Here is a 14,178-nt window from a genome sequence, read left to right on the forward strand (position 1 = left end):
CCAAGTCTTATGTGTACTAAATTTAAGGAGAATCCCCACAAATGTCATGCTTTTTTTAATTAGAATTTTATGTCATGCAAGTTAGCTACTTCTTGGGCCAAGAGAATCTAACTTGCTTTATTCTCTTTTTCCCCGACATCCCCCCAAAAAAGGGGAGACCAACAGGTATGTATTTTGTTCTGTACCTGTAATGTTGATTTTCATGCCACACCATGGCCGTTTGAAGGTATACCTTCAAATTGTAACAACTATGTAAAACTATTCCAGGGAATGCCAGCTTTTTCCACGAAAGGCACCCACTGGGCAGTGTACCCTCTGTTGTGAACATGCCTCACATAACATTGTTCAGCCACAGTGTCAAAACTCAGGGGGTTTCTAACTGAATTCTTCTTTATTGCTGTTCTCAGGGAAAGGACCCCCAAAACATCACAAGCTATTTTAATACCTACGTTTGAATTGCCACTGAGCACTCTAGGTCAAAATTATTATTAAACATTGCCGCTTATTATTACTTTGGCAATTTTATGCTTGCTTGAAAGAAGTCCTTAGGCTAATTCATTCAAATTTATCCCCTCACAGGAAAGAAGGGACATGTGGCTTGTAGAATAATAAACTCCCCAAGACCAAGCCCTTAAATGTTATAAAATCTTAATTTTATCATGTAGGAACCTAAAGAGTCTTTACAAGAAAACCTGGTGGGTGGTCAAATTTTTATATCTGATTCTTTTAATTCAAAATCCTTGTCACAGAAGAAATTATTTTCTATATTTTTCCCAAATATCTTTTTACTCAAGTCTTTATCTTGAAAGAGAAGATACATTTATGCTATTTCTGCAGATTGCTTCTTAGAATTCCTAGCATTTGAGTGTAATATAAAAAAAAAAGTTGTTGGGGGAGCTTCAATATAAAGCTATGTAGTTACTGAAATTCTAAAAAGCTATTAGATATTTTCTAGTTCAGCTGTGTTTGGTGCTTGATTTAAGTTTAAACAAAATGTATCTGAGAGCACATAGCTGAAGAAATTCAGGACATTAGTTTAAGGGTGAAAAGAAGAGCCTAAACTCCTCAAATTTGGTAGCTTGATTAGCAAAAATAGAAGCTGACATATTATCCATCATTGAAACACATCGGTAAGAAATATTTACTGCTAACAGTCCCTTACTGGAGTAATTTGCTTTTTTTTTTTAGTTTGTTTTTGCAAGCTTGAGATTTTAAAAACCTTTTCTCTTACTTGCACTCTAAGTCGTAACATTTCTTATGTTTCATTGCAGCTCCAAAAAGCCTTCCAGAATTTCCTCAGGCAAAAACACCCTTCCCATTTGAGAAATCTTGGGGCACCTTGGGTAATGATAGCACCTTAAATCTGCTGTTAAGATGTGGGTGGTAATTGCTTAATTCTGAAGGATAGTTTACTGGATCCTATCTACGCAAACCTCAACAAACTGATGAATTCAGTTAACTCAGCCAAACAAGTAGTTAATTTCAAAAGTTAAAAAAAAAACAACTATTTGTCTGATTGGATTTTCTACAAATTGAGTAACAATCACCTATCTGTTAATTCCGTATAGCCCATTTAGTTAGTTTTCTGTCCTCAAAAAGGTTGAGAATACGACCCCAGACTCTGGTATATCTCTAGTCACTACTCAAATGCTCTTTGAATGGGTTCCTATCAATTTCTTCTTGATATATCGTCTTGATATATAATGATGTTTAGTTGGGTCAACATAAGGTTTTTTTTTTTTTTTATTTCAGGCTACTGGTAACCACTTTACCACACCAGCAACCTATTTCTATCTCTTTATCCTCTCAAAAAAAAAAAAAAAAATTCTCAGTGAATTCCATTTCTTTTTGCTGTAGCTTCAAGCGAAAAGCCATGGATTGTGCCTACAAGTAAAACATCTGAAGATTCCAAAATTTTACCACCTCAAACTGGTAATTGCATTCTTTTTTAAAAATATAGATTGGAGCAACAGTATTGAATAACTTCTCTTGTTTTTATTTTTAGGATGATTATCCATGTACTTGGTAGTAAATGATAAAGCTATAATCATGGTATTTAGATGACTTTTTTTTTTTCAATGCAAAAACAGAATACTTTTGCATTTGTGTTAAAGATCTGTGTTTTAGTGTCTGGATATACAATTATATGTCTGGCTAGAAGATGAACTGCAAATTGGCTCATTGAATTTCTAGACAGCTTTTTAGTAACATGAGAGCAGGAACAAAAATAAGAAGCACCATCATGATCTGATTTAACAGTATGAATTTAATATTTTCCTTGCAGGTAGATATTTGCTTCTTTTTCAGTAAAAATATTCAATGAACATTTGAGAGTTTACTACGTGCAAGATAGTGTTACTAAGTCCCAAAATCTGTACACATATTGCGATGCAGAGGAAAGACCACATGTCTTGGCACTAATATTGTACTTTGGTTCCAGTTCTGGCTTTACTACCAACCATATATTTTAGCCATTTTTCTCTACTTTCCTGGATCTTAGTTTGTTCTTTTGTAAACTATAGCAATTGGCTTTTTTCTCTTGAGAATTCTTGTTTTCCAACACTAAAACTTATTGAGGGGAATAGCTCCCCTTTTTAAAAAAGAGTTTTTTTCTCATTTAAAGGGTTTTCTCCTTTATATCTTTTCTTTGATGTCTAGTAGTCAATTAGTGGTCAATGCTGACATGTGAGAATTAGAAGAAAACCTCACAAACCACTTTGTGTGATTACTTCCATGATTTTTGTTGTACTTATTTGTATTTTAACTTCATGAACCTTCTAGTTGTGATTTTTTTTGAGCACATATGATTAGTATGTAATGTAGCTAGAAGTTCATGTAATAATGTTAAACACACCTACATTCTATGGTATTCTCAGGAAAGGAGTCCAGCAGAGGACTGGTTTGAGATAGCATGAGAATGAGCTTACAGACTCATAGAACTTGGTCAAATTATCCTTTCTCTGGTAAGTGTAATGCGTTCAGTTCTTAGCAAAAGATACAAGGATAGCATCAAATGAAGCATGTCTGTTACAGTCTCCCCTGGTTTTCTCAAGTGGGAAAACACTTGAGAGTTGACTATGTCTGTTAGCCAACCCAGAAAAGCCTCCACCTGGGTCTTTCTAAGCCTTTGTTCCCCACATCACTGACCCTGAGACTCTAGTGCAATTACTTAATGTGGGTGCAAGAACACCTTCAGCAGTCCGGGTCACCTGAATCTAAAATCTGAGCTCTGGGTGGTTCCATACTGAGCCTCCAGTTGCTATCATAGAGGCACACAGCTGCCCTGACTATGGAACAAAGACTAGGCTGTGGACATGTTTATGGTTTATCTGCTGCACTGTGGCAGTCCTGGCCTGACCCCCACATTCTTCATGAGCCTCACATCTCCCAAACCAAAGACTGTTATAGCTCCCTGGACTAGATGAGCTCTTAAGCCTTAGCTTAACCCCATAACTTTTGAATTACAAACAGGGGATTTCGGGTCTTCCTTTGTTTCCCTTGAGCAGCCTCTATATTTCAGGTATCTATGATTAGTTAGCAAATGGACCAAAACCTTAAGGAAAGCATTTGTGAAATGTAATGCCTAAGACATGAATTGTATAGCAGCCTGAACTGAAGCAAGTTTGGGGGAATAGGAAGAATATGTTTGGATGTGAGGTTTGCAGAGTTATAAGGAGACACTGATAGATGAGATTGGAAATCCCAATCAAAGAAATATTCCTTTTGCATTTAATTACAGTAAAGGAATATTCTGGATTTGCCCTGGTGGAGAGCGAATAGTGGCTAATGCAGGGACCTTTTACTTTCAGAGGAAGGAAGCAGTTTCATTATTCAGCTTCCTGGTTCCTGCCAGGGCCTCCTTAGGCTACCAGAGAACTTCCAAAAGCTTGCCTACCTGCAGTCTCTAGATGAAGTGTTGGGGCTTGTAACAACAGTTCAGTGGGTATAACTGCAAGCATATGCATTAGCTGCAGAAACTTCCTAACCTACATTTTATAACACTGAGTTTTATATCTCTGCTACCTGGTATGATTTATGAACATGCAGCACTGTCATCACCAGGGAGCTTGTTAACGAGGAAGAATCATGGGCCTTTCTTCAAATCTATTGAATCAGGGTTTGCTGTTGAACAAGATCTCCAGGTGATTTTCATGAATATTAAAATTTCAGGCTCACTGCCTTATCACTGTGATCTGTGATATTTCATGTGGTGAGGCTGAGAATCATCAAATATGGTCAATTATAGGACAGATGGCCCGAAATCAATACAGCTGGTTCCTCAAAGTGGGGGATTAAGTATTTCTTGTTTCTGCTAATGCTTGCAATGTGCCCATCTAACTCTTTTATATGTGTCCTGTGGCATCTTCCTAACATATTAAATTTCTAATTAAAATTCATCATATGTGTTATTTAAGATTTAAAAGGTTGATATATTCACATAATCCTTTCACTTATTTCAACATGTTTCTTGATTGATTTTTTGTGAATTTATACATGCACTAAGTTTCTATTTCCTATTTAGTTTCAACATATACGATTATTTTATTTTTTAATTATTCATATGGCTTCCTAATGCAGTTATTTGAGAATTAAGAAAAGAAAGAGGCAGAGATAGTATTTAAATTCCAGTCCATAAAATCAGTGGTCACATTTTTAGTTGTTAAATATTTTGAAGAAATTATATATTTCAGCTTGTTTTAATGACATTATTATAGTAAAATGAACACATTTTGTTTTGTCTGTTGGGGTACAATGCATCTATATTCACTATGAAATTCCCTTCAGCCAAAGACCACCAGGAATACACCTGTATTTGAAGAAAGTGAAGTTTATTTATTTATTGTAACAGTGGAGAATGCAGACCATGAGGAACTGTGGATCTCTTAGGAAGAGGATATTGAAAAGGACTTATAGGATTTGGTTTTCTGTTAGGATTCTGAGAAGGGTTTAAGGAAGTGAAGCTTTGCTCTGAATTGGATGCCATCAGAAAGTGGGAGTAATCTGTGACTGAATAGCTTACTCATTCTTATCTAGAAGACAAGGAAAGAGGTGTGAAACTAAAGCTGTGATTGATAAAGATATTAGCCAGAATATAGGGACAGTAATTTTTGGATTCATACAGTTGTGTTCCATACACTGGCAGAATGCTCCTGTTTTTGTCTTGGTCCATTTTGGTCACTGAGTAGACTAGTCTGAAACTGATGTTCTTTTAAATTGTTGATGTTCAGTGAGAGGACACCACAGCCTAGCTGTGAGCACCCAGCCAACACCTGGATGCCAGGGGCTGCTTTTCTCTTTATCAACCATTAAATGCAGTTTATACATAAATATTTTTTGTAAATTTCATTTTTCTTTGATATTTAGTAGATTTTTTTTCTATGTTTAGTTCATATTATGCATTGGTCAGAATGTATGATCTCAAAAAGATTTCTTTTTTACCACTGGATATGAAAAGCTATGTGGAAATTCTAACTTGCATGTCAAATATTGGAATTATTCCAATATCTTATGGCAAGAGTGGGACAGGGTATTTGGAATTTGGACTATCCTTGGAAATCTGAGAAGTGCAGTCATCAAACATATTCTTCCCACTTTTAGCCTATGGGCCCTAATATTTCATTATGGCTGCATTTTGTGATCTCATTATTTGGAATTGTATTTTGTATTAAGTCTTCTCTAAGGTATAGTTAGGTAAGATTGATTGATTTTGATTTCCTTGGCAAATCTAATTTTCCTTAAAGTACAAAAAGGAAATTATAAAAATCTACTCTATAACTATGTGCTAGAAAGTAAACTTATTTATAAGTTCTGTATTAAAAGAAAGTTGGCCACATTTTAGAAATACTTAAGTGCTTGTAATAATCATTCAGGAAATCAATCTTTTTGATTATGCAGTGGAGTTGGTCTATTAGAAGGTGGCCAGTTGACTGTGATTTCTATTACTATAGAGTGAGTTCTAGAAAAGCTCTCAGTACCTTCCACCCCTCAATGAATTGTGCATCTGCATATGTGTGCACAGATTTGTTAGAGTAGCTCTTCATGGGAGTAATATAATTTTGTATTTGCCTGGCATTTTCTATTAAGAGATTCAAGGTGTTGTATGTATACCATCATATTGATCTTCAAGAAGTCCCTAGAAGCAAAAAGAGTTACGATTTTCTTTTGTCATAAGGAGATAATATGAGAGATTTGGCCTCTGAATGGCAATAAACCACTCCAAGTTAAAAGTGAAACGATGTCATATAGCTTTTGAAATTTTCAATGTATAGATTCATAGCAGAGTAAACGTTCGTATTAGGACTATGTCTCTCTTAGATGTTTAAGAAACATCAAGTGGTCTATGAGAAAGGCTGGCCAGTCCTGAAGTTCATTCTCATTTTGAACGTGATCATTAATCTGTGAGCTATAGGGTGAGACAGCACTTGGTTAATAGCCAGCTCAACAATTTGCCAGTTACGTGGCTGTAGACAAGTGATTTAACCTCTTAGAGCTTCAGTTTCCCCATCTATAAGGTAGAAATAATATATTTTTTTTCATAGGATTGTTATATCTTATAAATAAAGTGTAAGTCACTTAATCTAATTCACGGTACTAAGGATTCCACATTAGTGGAAATGATTCCATCATTTCCTTGATACAGTAAACCATTGCATTGAATGTCTATCCTCTTCCCACTACACTGCCCATCCCAAACTTCCTGAGTTCCTGAAGATTCTTAATAATAATAACAATAAGAAATTAATTAATAGAAATAAGCAGGAGAGAAAAAAGATTCTCTCTCTTTCTCTCTCTCTCTCTCTCTCTCTCTCTCTCTATATATATATATATATATACACACATATATATATACGGCATACCAAATGATTTTGGGGTCTTCATTTCACTTGTATAAAAATGTTTAAGAAGGAAGGAAAGGACATATGTACTGCGAGTTGAAAAAGCCCTGTAACGCCTTGGGAAAGGCCTAATGTCTGTCCTATAAAGCCCATAGCAGGGATGGTAAATCAAATCACATGGCAACACTGTAGGGTCAGAGTAGGAGACTGAGTCATTCTGTAAACTGGGCTATGAGGCCCTGCCTCAGATCAGGGTACCATGACCAACTTCATGTGTTTTACATGGCACCAGAGGTGGGTAAAAGGCAGCATAAGTGCCATGTATATATTGTTCCCCAGAAAGGGCAGATGCATGATTTCTTCAGCCCTTATATGGTTGGAGGAGGAGGATGGAATTCACTGTTTTGTCTCTGGCTTGCTAATGCTACCAGTTTTAAGCCGCTTTAATTGACTTGCTCATCCCTTTAAAAGTTCATCATTTTATACCAGGAAGGATTTGAAGCCTGAATCAAATAGGAAACAGTCTCCTTATATAACCCAAGATGATCCAATGTGTTTATTTTTGTCTTTGGAAAACTCTACTGCCAGTTTCCACCCCCCCCCCACGATGCCCAGACTGACTTTTCCCTCTAAGTGTACCGTAACTTATTACTAAGATGACAGTTCCTTCTGGCATAATTACTTCCCCTTGAACAATAAACAGTTATCTTTATAGATGTCCCTTGATAGAACAGAGGATAGTTTGCCTTTGTCTTTTCATTAGAACCCACATTGGGAGCTCCCTTTAGGAGTTCATTACTAATTAATTTCAGTGTTTCTTTCTTTCAGTACTTTGTAGAACTTTACTAAATTGCTATATGCACTTAAGGTCTATAAATTATTTAAAGACTTGAAAGCTGAAGTGGTGAACAGCTCAAGGAGTGGTATAGCAGTTGGAAAGTTTTGGCCGTAGGTGGTTTGTTTACAGTGGTTGAAAAGAGGTTGAACTCTACATTTGGATTTTTTTATCTGCCTATAAGGTGTTGATTAGCATAGATCTTGCCCACCCAACTGGATTAAGCCCTAGAGAGGAGAAAAAATAGGAATAAATGATGGTAATGGTGTTCTGAGATCAGGAACATAGAATTCAAGTTTAACAGATGGTTTACAGTTTTACTGGGGCCTCTTAGAGGTTTACATCCTCAGATTTTGGTTTCATTTCATGAGCATTTTCTTGAAGTCAGTATTTTCACAAATTTCAAGGCCAACCAGAAAGGCATTTTATTTTTTTATGAACTGAAGAGAGCATTATTTGCTTATTTAAATGGTACTGAGAACACTGCATGTGGTGTTTATAAATACTTTTCTCATCCAACTACACATTGATGGTCCTGCTCTATTTTCCTCTTGAGTCTTCCTATATGTGTTTAGGATTCTATTTCCATGATAGGGTATGGACACATAAGCATATGACAGGTGGCTGTTTAGGAGAGAAGAGATTTGTGTGCACACGTGTATCTGTTATGAAATAATTAAAGAATCTATTAATTTATTCTCATCCTTACTAAGGGCATAAACCACACCCACCTGTCAAACTCATTGTTATTTGTTCATTGTAGTAGAAATATTGCATATTAATTCCATTGAGTCTCCTCATGTTTCAGGCTCTGTAGTAAACCTTTGTGTGCATAAAGAGCATGACAGGCACAATTTCTATCCTAATGAGGTCATGAGGTCTTTCATCTAAGAATTTGTGTTTAAAAAGATGAGGTCTTTCATCTAAGAATTTGTGTTTAAAAAGGAATATTATTCAGCCATAAAAAGAATTTGTGTTTAAAAAGATGAGGTCTTTCAGCTAAGAATTTGTGTTTAAAAAGGAATATTATTCAGCCATAAAAAGAATGAAATAAGGCCATTTGCAGCATCATGGATGGACCTAGAGATTTATCATACTAAGTAAGTCAGACAGAGAAAGATAAAGATCATATGATATCACTTACATGTGGAATCTTAAAAAATGATACAAATGAACTTATTTATGAAACAGCAGCAGACTCACAGACATAGCAAACCAATTTATAGTTACCAAAGAGGAAAGGGGGGAGATAAATTAGGTATCTTGGATTAGCAGATACAAACTACTATATATAAAAAGGATAAACAACAAGGTTCTACTGTATAGCAGAGGGAACTTCACTTAATATCTTGTAATAAAATATAATGGAACAGAATGTGACTAAGAAATATACATATATGTATGAATCACTTTGATATATACCAGAAATTAACACAACATTGTAAATCAATTATACTACAATTTAAATATAATAAATTTAGAAACAGTCCAACAGTAAAAAAAAGAAAAAAAAAGTATCTTTTGCATAGTTACTAATATTCACAGAATTTGAATAAAATAAATTTAGGAATTTTTGATAATTGGAACTACCTTGTCTGTGTGCCATCACATGTTTCCAGAGCAATATCAAAGTATTTTTATTATAGAATTTGCATCTAATCAGCTTTTTTAAGAAAAAATAAAATGTACAACCAATACAACATAATTTAGCAATTTTGTTTTAGGAAGTTATAAGCAAATGAGCAAATGGTAGTGTGAAAAATATAATTAATATTTTTCTCTGAAAAATATAAAAAGTAAAATTTAGTTATCATGATTATAAGCCATTACTACTTTTTGAAAGAAACTAATATTTCTTTTCATACCCTTTGAATTGAGCTACCTATTTTATTTGCATTACACTTCTCCTACAAATTTTGGTATGATTTATGTTCTATGAATTCAAGATTGGAAATAGTGCTTAATGTCAATTAGCTGCAGCACTTCACCCATTGAAGTAAACATTGGTGATAGATGATGTCTGCCTCTAAACAGCAACGCATGATTGCATGTGGAGATGCTAAAAAGTAGAAGAGTTTACCCTTAACTATTTATCAATGTTATAGCTGGAGAAGCCTTTTAAAAACCAGCGATACTTAACCATTTCCTGAATTTTATTCTGGTATAGAAAGAAGTACATTTATAAGAGTTTTATAAAGAAATCAAGGAGTTTCCTGGTGCTCAGCAGGCTAAGGATATGGTGTTGCCACTGCTGCTGACTCAGGCTCGATTCCTGGACCAGGAATTTCCACATACCATGGGTGTAGCCAAAAACAAATTGAATTTTAAAAAAAGAGATCAGGAGTGGTTGATTTTTAGAGAACTCCATTTTCCACACTGTCCTCTCCTCTAACATCCATTACTTCAGAGCTGAAAAGTAGTGTTTAATCCAGGAATAAAATCAGGTTGTTGTGTGTTTCTCAGAGATACCAAACAACATACAAATTCCAGCAAGTGGTGTTTCTGTGTTTTTAGCACTCAACACTCAGAAACTCCAGAAATTAGAACTATCAGGGACCAAGGCTACTGGCAAATGTATAATTTTAATCTTAAGATTTAAGAAAACATTTAGAAGTAAGAGGCCCCTGACATTTGGGATGGTTCAGACATGAGTCACATTTGCAGGAGGAGGATGAAAGGAGGGTTTCTTTCTCCACAATAGTGCCTTCTGGGAATAACTTGAGGGAGGATGGCAGCCTGGCTTGAACCCCCAGAATGGAAGGGCATTGTAGATACAGAGAAGAGGTACAAAGAGGGTGGATAAATATAATCTCTTGGAATAAAAATACAGAATATAAGAAAGTTGGTCCCTCGTCACTAAATGGAAGGAAAATGTTGGAGTTAGGATAAAGACAGTCACAGTATTTTTCAAAAGCAACAATATAAATAAATTGTCTATGAATTTACATTTTCTTACCTAGTATCAGAGGGTTAAATATAAGTTGGTAATGTTTCCCAGTTTATTTAGTAGTTAGAGTGAGCTGACTTTGCTGGATTCGTGCTTTGAAATTGGCTTAAAGCGAACCCAAGATCAGCAACTGCCAACATTTTTGTCCTTTAAAAGATGAGTCATTCTTATCTGACCCTTTAAAACTAGAGCTAGGCTAAAGGAAACTAATGGATTTACTCTCAGGATATTTACATATTTTAACTCATAATATTGTTTTTCTTTTTGAAGATTTTGCAAAGCAGTAAATTCACTTGCACAAACAAATATATGTCCTACCTCTTTACTATGTAGTACAATATAAATTACCCTCTCTGCATATCAGAATGTGCCACATGGTCTGGTCTCATCTTTCTGACAGCTTCAGAAGCAATGATTAAAAATCATTACATTGTCACTGAATTACAAGGCACCCCACTGCATAAATTTTCCTGTGAGCTCCTCCTTTTATAGTTTATCTCTGTACAGCCATTTTCAATGGGCAAGGAAAGTAATACCTGCCTCATGACAGCGTATGCTTCCTCTACACCTCTCATTATCATGGTGAAAGCTCTTTGTACCCAAATGAGAACGTTGTAATTTTGATATTATTTTTGCTTGCAGATTCAACTCTTAAGTGAACATGAAAATTATCCTATATTAAAATCAACTTGTATTTTTAAGGTCACCCTACTTTTCATTATATAGACTATACAGTTTATTTTTTAAATCCATCCAGATTATAGGAGGCTCCTGACTTCAAGGAGGAATGTAGAGAGAAATCTGCCTCTAGGTAAAATGGTAGGAATGACAGTGTGAGCAGAAGGAGCTGGTCTTAACTCTGCCATTCCTAGCCCTGCTGATGGAATGGGAAATACGCAGAATTTGATGATCCTAGTGTGGGACCACTAGCAAGTACCTTCAAGCCAGTGAATCTCAAGTTCATTATCTAGAAAAATGGAGATTCATGAGGCTAATGTCTACTTTGCTTATTTCTCAGGGATATTAACAGAGCTAAATAAGCTGATGTATGAGGAAGTATTGTGCAAACTGTAAAGTGCTATCTAGATATAATGATGGTAAATTTTACTAAGTAGAAAGACCAAGCAGTAGACTTTGTGCAAATCACCTCAACATGACTGCTATTTCCTTCTTTGGAAATCTCTCCTTAAATTGCCTTCTGACTCCATTTATATTATGCTCTTTGAAGCTATTTGATTTAGAGCTGGCACCACTTCATGTAAACATACCGCACCATGTTCACATCACCCTAGAGGCCAGAGTCAGGGCTCGCTGCATAAAAGCCTTTAGTTTAGGGCGAGAAGGAGGAGAGACAAGTCCTGGTGATTGCTTACACATGGGTGACAAGACCAGTAGCCCACAGCCAATGCTCCCTAGCACCTACATCAAACTGCCCTCCTCTGCCAGCACTGAAATGTGTCATGAAATCTTTTAAAACTAATCAAAACTAACAGCTTCTCTTTTCTTTTACCTTTTCTTTTAAAAGCCGCTTATGATGTTTTCTCAAGCCCTACAACATCAGATGAGCCTGAAATAGCAGAGCCCCACACAGGTATACCTAGCCTCTCAACTCTTGTTTTAGATGCCAGGTGTGCTGACAATACGGCATCTGGTTTTCTCCCTTTCATTTTTGCAGAGGGAAAAATTGCACTTTCTAGAGGTCCCCAGAAGAGGTGTGGCAGTCTGTGCCAGGGAGATGAATTCTACCCACTTCTCCCATTGAGAGATTATTTCTTCACATCCATCAGGAAATAAACTCTGCCACATGTGGGAGATGCAGATAGATTAGGTTGCCACTGAGGCAGAGTGACAAAATGGTCTATCACTCTACTGTTCAGAATCATTCTAAAATGGCTTTAGATTCCTAAAGAGTTTTCCTTAGAGTTGCGTTTCCCCAGTGGGGGTGGTCTTACTCTTTTTCCTCCACCTCTCCCTTTTCCTGCCCCCACACAAAAATATTCTACCATGGCTAGAGATATTTTTGTTTGTCGCAGTTGGGGAAGGTATTGCTAACAGTGGGTAGAGGCCAGGGATGCTGCTAAACCCCTACTATGTACAGGACAGCTCCCCAACAAAGAACTATGCAACCCTAAAGAGCAATAGTGCCGAGGGTAGAAATGCTATTCTAGAGCAATCCTGTCATTCATTTGTCAATAGAAATATAATTGGGTCTAATCTTTGGTATTCACTTACTGATCCATACAGTGAGTTTAACTCAGTCTAATCATCCCTTTGAGCAAGTGTTTATTTAGCACTTACTAGGTACTGCAAGAGATTCAATGTGGATAAGACTGGTCTCTGCCACACAGAGACATACATCTGGTAATTTTTGCATGTGTAGACTTAGCTCTATGTATGCTATGATAAATAAAGGCAAATAATTTAAAATAGCATCAGAAAATTTTAAAAATTTAAGAGATTGCGTGTTCGATCCTGGCCTTGCTCAGTGGGTTAAGGATCCAGTGTTGCTGTGAGCTGTGGTGTAGGTTGCAGACGGAGCTCGGATCCCACGTTGCTGTGGCTGTGGCATAGGCTGGTGGCTACAGCTCCAATCAGACCCCTAGCCTGGGAACCTCCATGTGCTTCAGGTGCGGCCCTTAAAAAAATAAAATAAAAATAAAGAGAATGCTAAGATGCTAAGAGTAGGTTCAGTTAGCAGTTAAGAAACAGAGGGACGGAACAAGAAAAATAAGTTGAAAACAAGTTGAATATAGGAAGAACTCTTTTATCACATTTTGTAATGTTTGAAGTATGTATGTTTTTTAAAATGAGTTCATCTTAAACTCCTAATGAATCACTAGTTTGAAAATGTTGGTCAGCAATCTCTCAAATGTTCTTGATATTTTTCCCCATTTGAGGCATAATTTATTACTCATGAATTTGTATTTTATTCCTGGGGCCTTCTACTGCTTTTATAAATGTTGACATTTATTCCAACAGCAACAAGCGATCCATTTCTGGATTCTCTCCCACCTAAAACTTCTAGAACTCTTGAACAGCCAAGGGCAACACTGGGTAATGTTTTTAACAGAAAAATTGTACTTTGTTTTCCATCAAAAGAAAATCCATGTGAATGCCTTTCTTCCAAATGACCATTTCATTCCATCACATCTAATCGTTTCTTTCTTTCCTATTTCTGAATATAATATACATATATTTTTTCCTACAATGCAGGCATCTTATGTTCCATTTTGGGCTCTCTCTCTCTTTTTTTTTTTTTTTTTTTTGAACCATAATAGATGATATTTTTTCCATCCTTGAAGGAATGAAAAGCTTTGAAAACTGCATGGACATCTTCATCACCATCTCATCCCATCTCCATGTCTGTGGCCTGTATGACCTCTCTTCCATGCACTGAGGCTGCCTGGAGTCAGCTACTGAACAATTTCATTCTTTCCTTTTCCCTCCCTTTTAATTATCATTTCATCCACCAGCTTTCAAGACCACATGCATTTTTCGTCCTTATTCATGTCCTTTAGCATGTGCTTGGTAACACCATCTAAAAGCATGTTGAAACTCTT

The 14,178-nt window shown here is 36.1% G+C and overlaps 1 protein-coding gene across 50 annotated transcripts in view; it reads left to right on the forward strand.

The window, feature by feature from the left end:
* ABI3BP (ABI family member 3 binding protein) overlaps positions 1 to 14,178 on the forward strand; it is a 277,985-nt gene that overhangs the window by 148,441 nt on the left and 115,366 nt on the right. For 17 of the 50 annotated variants that reach the window (XM_084991544.1, XM_084991567.1, XM_084991575.1 and 14 more), the window contains 3 exons: positions 1,858 to 1,932; positions 12,144 to 12,209; positions 13,598 to 13,672. In XM_084991544.1, coding sequence (XP_084847670.1) covers positions 1,858 to 1,932; positions 12,144 to 12,209; positions 13,598 to 13,672 — 216 coding nt within the window. Of the gene's footprint in view, positions 1 to 1,271; positions 1,344 to 1,857; positions 1,933 to 12,143; positions 12,210 to 13,597; positions 13,673 to 14,178 lie in introns of all 50 variants that reach the window. The other 33 variants (XM_084991549.1, XM_084991572.1, XM_084991578.1 and 30 more) reach the window with 3 other exon arrangements.

This window comes from Sus scrofa, chromosome 13, assembly GCF_054392235.1.
Source record: "Sus scrofa isolate SSC_HxYL_T2T_F1_AM1 chromosome 13, Sscrofa_HxYL_maternal_Yorkshire_Landrace_v2.0, whole genome shotgun sequence".
NCBI classification, from domain to species: domain Eukaryota; kingdom Metazoa; phylum Chordata; class Mammalia; order Artiodactyla; family Suidae; genus Sus; species Sus scrofa.